Source organism: Habropoda laboriosa, unplaced genomic scaffold, assembly GCF_001263275.1.
Source record: "Habropoda laboriosa isolate 0110345459 unplaced genomic scaffold, ASM126327v1 scaffold258, whole genome shotgun sequence".
Taxonomy (NCBI): domain Eukaryota; kingdom Metazoa; phylum Arthropoda; class Insecta; order Hymenoptera; family Apidae; genus Habropoda; species Habropoda laboriosa.
In genome coordinates, this window is record NW_017100395.1 from 130,459 (window position 1) to 139,878 (window position 9,420).

General features: G+C 37.1%; 1 protein-coding gene across 2 annotated transcripts in view; it reads right to left on the minus strand.

The window, feature by feature from the left end:
- LOC108575110 overlaps nt 1-9,420 on the minus strand; it is a 37,415-nt gene that overhangs the window by 18,075 nt on the left and 9,920 nt on the right. For both annotated transcript variants that reach the window (XM_017937827.1, XM_017937826.1), the window contains exons 2-6: nt 7,384-7,497; nt 6,091-6,335; nt 3,031-3,324; nt 1,903-2,112; nt 913-1,257 (exon numbers count right to left, since the gene is read on the minus strand). In XM_017937827.1, coding sequence (XP_017793316.1) covers nt 913-1,257; nt 1,903-2,112; nt 3,031-3,324; nt 6,091-6,335; nt 7,384-7,496 — 1,207 coding nt within the window. In that variant the 5' untranslated portion in view covers nt 7,497. The remainder of the gene's footprint in view (nt 1-912; nt 1,258-1,902; nt 2,113-3,030; nt 3,325-6,090; nt 6,336-7,383; nt 7,498-9,420) is intronic.

A 9,420-nucleotide genomic window follows, 5' to 3' on the forward strand; every position in this document is an offset into this window, starting at 1 on the left:
GTAACTTACAAATTTCAAGTTTCTTGAGATGGTTTGACGATAATTTCTAAAGTACCTAATCATTTTTAATATTCCTGAGTAATTCCGTGAATTTAATTGCTCGATAACTTTTTGCAAAGAGAATATAGCCAATCCCAAGATTTTATGGGAACGTTTATACATACAATAAACCACCCCCGCCAATTGCGCGCAAGTTTGAACGGAAGAATTGCAGGGAAACTAAAATGCGTCGCTCTTCGCGTATGCAAGATCCACTTTAAATCCTACACGAACAGCCTTGTGAATAAATAATATCATAGGGTGAACTTATTGGTATTCACCCCACCTACGCGTTGCAATATTAAGTCGGCGTACGATGGAACAGAGGCAAAATCCTATTTCCAATGTAAACCAAACACGTTCGAATTTCCTTGCTCGCAAGGAACAGTCACAATCGACCGTATTTTTCGGCTGAATCATTTCCGACGAATCTAAAGCATAATTAATAAATAGGAACCATGTGAAACAATAGATCTAAGCGAAGTAAAAATTTTCAAAAATAAAGACACATCTGAATTTTTGAAAATTTACTTTTAGCAATCGACTTCGTAAATATTAGGTTGACAACTAAATTCACTAACTTACGTTCTACTTAATAAACTTATCTTGTCTATCATTTTTATTGATCTATATATCATTCGAAAGCTCTGAATTTTACAATTACTTCGATACATAAATTTCCATCCCAACTTTGTTCAAGAAAATGTTAAGATCGCGAACTTAATTACCAGTCTAATAAAAACGCAACAAGCGTTTACCTATCCTCTAAGTTTCCCAAAAGAAAAAATTGTCTATTGAAATCAACGACGATCGATCTCACTTCGATCATTCTTTCATGGTCCAATAAATATTGTTTTCGTTACAAATACTCACCGAACACGTATGCGAAGTAAGCACCGAAGATTTGCAACAGTAGAACGTATATAGGGGTGTTCACATCCGCCGGCATTGGTATCTTCTCGCTGATTTCTATTACATCCGCAATATCAGGAATTCTGCCGGTAGCATCTAGCCGTACCGTCGACACCATGATGTCATGGTCTCCGAACGCCTTGTTTAGTAACGAGAATAAATGTCCAACGGTATCACCTTTGAGGTACAGTATCAATAAAGTGCTGATAAAGAACGCCACGATCTTCCAGACAGACACGAACATGTAAGTAAAATATCGCGTCACTCGCAGTTCCTTCTTCACTCTTCCCAGAGATCTGACAAATCCTGAAGAGGAGGACGTTAATCGTCGTGAGTTAGTGACAAACTTTCTGTTTATACGATTGGAGTTAGTTTCACGCTTGCGAAAAATTGTATTTTAGGGATTTTAAAGCTTTATCCTTAAATTGTAAAATAAATTTGTATTTTGTGTAGCATTGGTTAACGTTGCAAGAAGAAGGTCTGAGTATAACTCGAAACACGTAAAGATCTAAGAAAACTATAATATGAAAATAAATGTTAAATATAGTTGAACATTTATGGGTAAATTTAAAGCCTCGAGTAGTTTAATTTGAATGTACAATTATTGAGAAATAATTATAAGAAGATCATCTACTTCGAGCTAACATTTGGTTTTTTCATTGTTACAAAATATTTTGAGCGAAATTAATAGCGATCTTCTAAAGAAACGGAAGATCTCGTATCGAGAAAGAAAAGTAGTAAAACTCTTAAGAACTTGCAATAAATGCTCGAGGTACCCTTATAACGATCAATTCTTCAGAAATTATTAAACCTCCGTGTCATTCAAGATCTTTCTAATAGCTTTAAAACTTTTCCATTCGATTCTCGTATACTCGAGAGAATATTCTCTTTCGTTTTCACGCTTGACAACTATTTCTTAACATCCCCACGACAATAGATCGCGATACTTACCAATTGGACTCTTCATCGAAACATAATTTTCCCACCAGCCACACGAAACCAGGAACAGAGACGGTGGTATGAGCCATAACGATGGCCGGGAACTGTTCAACAATGGCCAAAGAACGAAACTTGTTCCTTGAGCGGCGAGTGCGGCAATATCGATCAGCACCAGGACAAATCTCTTCGATTCATCTTTGTTTTTATTACGCGAAAGGAGCCCTTAAAGAAGCACAAGAAGCCTTTATCTTAATTCAATCCGTGTTAACTTCGCGATGATAGCTCGATCTTTCTGACGTCTCCGTTTAGCGGAGAACGCTGTCAGATCGAGCTATAGCCTGGATCGATTCTTCAGCGTCTCGCGTATATTTCGAATCGTTCGAATTTAAATAGTAAATTTTTATGTTAAATAAAAATAATCTGAAAGTTTGTAGAGTAGTTACGTCCTCTTTTGCTAATTCAATTATAGGAAAATTTAGTATTTCACTTTTACCTGAAGTTCAATCCTGATTGATAGATGAGACCAACGAAGCTTAAATCGTACTTTAATGTATTTAATTAATTCCACTAGAACTTGATATTTTTAAATTATTGATTTTGGTAATAGATATTAAGTTGGATCTACTATATTCCGAAATCCTTGTGAAATTCCATTTTCGAAAGGTAAAAGAAGAATTTAACTATAGTTCCTCTAACCTTCAAACTAATAATCGGAACATCGAGACCAGTCGAGGTGCTAGAATAGAATATTACAGTTTAACAGGAAAATGAGGTTAACACGGCACCATAATGTACTTTTAAAAAGCCGTATCCAATTGATGATCGTAGATGCGTCTATTTTACTCGCGCAGAATTCACTGTTAAACTATAAATATCGACAAGTGGAAAAATGTGACTTTTTTAATTTTCACTCGTAGTTTCGCCATAAATTAACTCCGGATAACTTTTAACCCAAACAAAATCACACGAAAATTTGATTAATTCAGATCTACATTTCTCTCCCGCTTTTGACATTCGAGTTGACCTCGTTTCGCTGATTACGTCACAAACGTCTCGTTCTACTGGTTCCGAAGTATAGTAGCAATTTATTAGAAACTGAAGCTCAGAACTGGAATCATTGCGAAATATGACGTTTCTCACCTAGTAACCCAGGTACGAAGCACACGCAGTTCGTCAGCATTGCACCTTTAACCACATCCAAATCGGGTAGCACTGCCATAAACATCAGGGCTAGACCGACCACGTGGAAGGTCTCCATAAGGAAGACGAGGAGGAAGTGAGACACCGGCGGTTTCTTCCAGGACTTGAAGATGCATATTCGAATGCTGCGGATTAACGTGCCGAATTCTGGCACCGCGAACGCTATTATGATGCACCAGATCCATGCTATCCTCTCCTCTTCTGGTAACGTTACTATGAATTGCTTGTCCCGGCCTGAAATGAAGAATTTGCCGGAAAAATTATGGCTACTAAAAGTGTTAACCGTGGGAGGAATTCCGTTTACGTCGTTACCTCGAAGTTTACCGTCTTTTACTCTTAATTTGTATTTCGAGAGTTGGAGTTTGTAATATTTTATGTAGACGAGTTAGTAATGTACGTGTGTAAAATTCACAGTGAAAATTTCTAATTAATCGTCACAGTTCCTCGAAGTAACCGAAGAATCTGTGATTTATCAGGAATTAAGTTTACGCCGTGAAATTTAATTTTTGCTATTTTCCAAGTTTAGTACCTTATTTTTAATTCGTATCGAGACATTTCGATTAATCTTCACACTCAGAATTTATAATATTTCCTACAGACAAACTGCTAAAGTAAGAATTTCTAAAAATTTCTAATTAATCGTGAAAGTTCCTCGAAGTAACCGTAGAATTTGCAATTGCCTCTCTCACGCGGCAAATTTATCAATATCATTTCACCATCGCCTTGACAAACAAAACGAAATTTCTCAATTCGAGAAAACTTTTCACAATCCACGAAATTACAAGCGACACAAATCTGAACTCCTACTTCGTCCCAACTTACCTCCGTATCTTCGCATAACTTCGCGGTTATTCACTTACCCCTTAAACTTCTATCCCCTACTAAAATTCATCGCAAGATTATCGAAACTTAGCGTACGCTCTTTCACTTCTAACATTTACGAGTCGAACCTAAAGACTACTGTTCCCCGCGCCTAAATTATTCATGTCTCGAAAGTTTCACGTGTCGCGAATCAAGAGGCAACCGATGCGAGAGAAACATTTACGTCCGAGGTATGCATCATCCGTGCCTCTTTGACGAATTACACCGGTTTCTATCAAATGACGACGTTCCTTTTTTTCGTCCCGATCACTTTCATTGTCCACGATCGAAACAATTCCCTATAGATCAGGCACGCCGGTACACAGCTTGTATCGTTTCAACCTGGTTTCGCGTCTACTTTCTCTCCTTTGCCTGAACAGCGAGTATACGCGGCGAAAAAACTTCGCTGTAACTATGTTACGAGTACGATCCACTTTTTACGTTAGTTTACGCCGGTTTCCATGAACGTTTCAGCGCGTTAAAATGGCGATCTCGTTGTTTAGCTACCAATCGCCCCAAGTTCGTGCTAGCGCCTCACTTTGGAGAAGCTTCGAAATGTTTTTCTTTCACCGCGAAACGAGGAAGTAACGACGTGTTCGTATCGCGTGCCAGTCTAATCAAAATTGTTCGTTTAGTTTTGCAATTAAATTTGTGTTTAGTTCCCTCGGGATTGATTATACCTCGTATGCTTTCTCGCGATGCACTAATAACCGTTATCCTTTATTATAGAAATCTTCATTATGCGCTGTGTTTAGCATATTCGAGGCCGTGTTGTTACGGGACCACCCTCAGAAACCGGAAATTACAATGTAATTTGAAGTATTTACTTTAAACGTCACTATTCTAAATTTTGGTATATCGTTGCTAAATACCATATTTTGGAAATTACAATGTAATTTGAAGTATTTACTTTAAACGTCACTATTCTAAATTTTGGTATATCGACGACGTTGATTGTGGATTACACATTTTCTGCCTAATCTAAAAATCTACGGCAATATTATTTTTCGTACGAAAATAAACTGTAACGAATAAAACGAAATTAAACGAAAAATAAACCTTATTCTACAAAAGTGATAATACTAATTTTCATCGTAATCGAGTGTCTCGATATGAAGATTTCTCGATACTTTGCATCTCTGTTTGCTGGAACAAATATCACAATTTACGCCACCAAATATTTTCCCACGGACTGTCTTTTATTTTTTGAATTTCACATTTCGAGATAGATTGAAATTAAAATTACTTCACGAACAAGCGAAAAATTAATTTTCTGTAAATGCACACTTCTTGCAGGCGCATGAAGCAGATAACGTACAATTCTGCAGAACCAGAACTTCGCAAGCGTTGATTAGTTTATCAAATATAAAGAAGAGAACCCGCATAATGGGAACCGAAGGTAACGCATTGTCGTCACATCACGAATCTGGCTCATTATTTCGGTCGTATGGTTTACGTTTCGAATCAAACTTCAAACCCGACAGAGAAACTTGCGCGTAAATTATACGATACGCATTCTACCGGCACAATGTGTACATTAGTTTAGACAAAACATGTGCGTTCATTTGAATGCAAATGCGAATGAGAATAATTACGTATAATTCATCGTATTATGACGTTGCTTCTATTTAGAGCAGAGATAAACGAATAAATAAAAACGAATAAGAAATGTGTCGTTTTGTTCGATTCGAAGATTTCACCAATCCTCCATTTTTATCCTCGTTTAGTTGCTGTCTGTTGCAAAGAAAACAGCAAACAAATGATTCGACAGAACAGAATAAGTAAAAATGGTAATTGATTTAACTATAGAAGAATACTAAATTGCAAATATCTTTTAAATCAATTAACATGGAACTAACGCAATAAATCAGCATGATCATGAAGTACATGAAACTTTGATTTGTTAATTATAAAATTATCAAACTTTCATACTATAAAGTAGAAATAAAGTAAATTTTCAATATTAATATTAATATTATATGCAATAAGGCAAAATAGAAATAGAAGAAAGTAAAAGAAGTTATAAACAACGTTAAAGTGCGTAAAGTCGTGAGAGGTGTTAGGAGCTCGTAAGTTTAACTAGATATTTAAATATCTCGTTAGAGCGTTGACATGCAAAAGGGTTTAACGATCACTCACCTATCTGCCTGTTGCAGTAAATGATCCTTCGATCGGATTTTAGCTGCGACGTCATGAATAGAATCGTCCCTTTGGCAACCACACCGCTTCCTAGCACTATCACAAAAACTAATAGGTACACGATCACCTTCGTTATTTGTACCGTCACCTCGAGGCATCTTTGATTGGCCATCGAGCCGGAATCGATCTTCGGCGGTGGATTCCGGAACACGTCCCATCCTTTCGTTTCCACCACGGTTCTTTGACTGGAACAGGGGGAAAAAGCAGATAACAAAATTCGATTTCACGATGGAAACTGGTGTTGCTAACGTTTCATTCGCTGCCAATTTTATCAATCTTGTCAGTTTTTCCTTTTTCTTTTTTTACACTTTTGCGCTGTAAGAGAAAGGTGACGAACGAACGTTACTCGAATGTAATATTGATTAATTAAAAAGATTTTAATTAGTTAAGAATATTCGGTATTTAAATGATCACGATCAATTAGAGAGGATATTTAAGGCTCCTTTTTGCTTTTAGCTTGAACGATGACTATTACATCTGTAATAGTTGCACTGTAACACGTGACAAAAATTGACAGAGTAATTTCTTTCTAGAGAATTTATGGCAATGGAGAATACGTATCAAACGAATGTTGTTACATTTGAGAAAGAATAAACGAAAGTATCTAAACAACTATTCTCAGGACACGGAAATTTGAAACAGCAATTTTCGTTAAGAACGAGGAAACAAAATCCTACGGTAGAGGAAAAACATGTAAACTTCGAATAATATTACACCTTTTATTTCTGCGTTTTCGTTGCACGTAAAAATTGTTCTACCCCGAAAAGCAGAGAGAAGAAAAACATCTGAAATAAACATCGCCGTATCTAGAAGCGCAAGGTATTTCAACAAACAAGGATTTATATAAAAGAATAAAGAATTTATATTACTTCCTTAACGATCTAAGATAGAACAACTCGGCAGACACCTGTGGAAAAACACGTCTCGCGAACTTTCGCTTTGTGTAAAATACTAAGAAGCTCGTCGCGGTAACAATTAAATTCTATCGTCTGTTTGGCTGCTAAATTCCGTTAAGAATATTTCGAAAATAGCACCGAAGCGAGGCAGTATTTACGATTTATCTCGGAATGCGAAGCGGTTCGACTCGCACAAAGAACGAAAGCAAACCTCGTTTGCCTCTCTTTTTCTCTCTTTCTCTCCTCCTCTCTCTCTCTCTTTCTTCGTAAAAAATGAAACAACGAACAACGTTTGCGAATACCATGGTTGCCTCGCAAGGATACATTTGCCACATACCTGCCGCCATAATCCTGAGTGAATGGAGTACTCTCACCGTCCGAAAAATCATCCGCGCCAGTCACCGTTGCGCCGCCCGTTGACAGTCCATTTGGTTGCTGATTTTTGGACATTCTGCAGCAGAGAAAAAGAGGGATTTTTTTTTTCAATTTTTGCACAGTAGAGGAAACAGTGATTACGACACGACGACTCGAATGATCGTCATTTGGCGACGTTAAATCTCGGATTAAAGTGTGGAACCAGATCTCGGTGAAAGTATCACACTTGTTTATTCTTTAACGACCTTAACCTAGGAAATTGAATAATTGGAACGTATTAACCTTAAATGTCTCGTTATATCGCGTTATAAATGTGTAAGAGATTTTAGCGAAAGTGTGAATTTCTTTTTATTTCTTAACGTTAACTGAAAGATAATCTCGGTTGGTGCAATTTCATAACGTACTTTTGCTTCGAAGCGACGAGATACCACGCGTGAAATGTTATTTTTTAATATTGTTCTATTTCTGATTATTTTAGAAGGAGAGGTAATCTAATTTGATGATTATTCATATGGTCGGTTGAAGTTTCATGCCGACGCAATTTCGTTGTCTTAAACAGCTTCGTCTGTATGAATAATTCCGCGAGAAATTTCATGCTGGATTGTTTTCGCTAATAACAAGCTGACTGGGACGTTGTGAACTGTGCTTCAAAAATTGCTTCCTAGATATTAGGAAAATTAAATTAAAGACGTTCTAATTTCGAGGCTTTTTTGTGATCTTGACCACTCTAACTGTTTAACATAGAATATTCATTGTTATCAGCTGTCTGTAATCAGTAGACTACAGATTTTGATGCATTTATGGAAAATTTGGAGGCGGAGAAATGCACAGAATGCAAGTAATAAGCAAAAATATATAAATAAACCCAAAATATAGTACTCGTTCTAATATTTAGCGAATAAAACAATTGCCTATCTATCTTCTATTTACGAATGGAGAGAAAATTTGCAAAAATCTCCTGATACACGTTCCAATTTCAAAGAAAATGTTAACAGACCACTTAGGCCAACTGTATAAGCTGTGTTGAAGCGTATTCGTGTACACGTGACCTGTCGGTCGTTTTACGATAACAGGCGATCATGCATGGTATTAAAAAAAAATTCTTACCAATCATATATAAAGGAATACTTTGGCATATTCTCTTTGATATATTCACCTACATTATCTAATCTTCGATATATTGTCTAACAGCTCTTGTAACGCGTTCTGTTGCTGAATAAGTTACATCATAAGGTAAACTCCGATCGGAAAGGAAATTTTGATGACGGACCGTGTCACAGAAACTTCACCAATTGTGTACACATTGATCTATAAACTCGTCGACACGAGAATCCGACGGTCGTGAACGCGGCCTGTAAAAATGGGAAACGATAAAGAAAGCCCCGCATGTAGAGCGCGTGTATTAAAGAAGAAAGTTGGCCGATGAAAAGAAACCGCTTCTCTGCAAGCACCGTGTAACGTTTGAAGAAAGAGGGAAGAAGAAAAAAAAAAGTAGGAACTGTTGGTGAAACGAAACGAATTATCGACGTGTTCTATGGGTAGTCTGTCGACGTTGAAAATCACCACGAGAAAATATCGAATTTTATTGAAACGAACGTAGACGACGGGAGTAAAAGCCGTGTAACGGATCAGTTGGCGGCTGTTCTGACTTTCTACGTTTGCCAGCGCCAGTTTATTGTCTATAGAATCGCGCGTAGTCGCGTTTTTCACGGAAAAAAAAAAAATTGATTTCAATCGGTGCCTGTGTACGAGAACACTTGCGAAAGGGCCTCTTCGTTAAGTTAATTAGTGATTCATCGGAATAAGAAGTTGCGGGTTCGTAACTGTCTGTATAGTTACTTGGTTCGAATGTATGATTCACGTGTGTCTAATTTGTAGAACTATGTGTCTTCGTTATTAAGCAGTTACGCACTTTACTGGGTAAAGGAAGGTGAAATCGAAGGTTTGAGGGAACGGGTCGTATCGTTTTAGGGGGATTTAATAAGGCTATAAAAAAGCG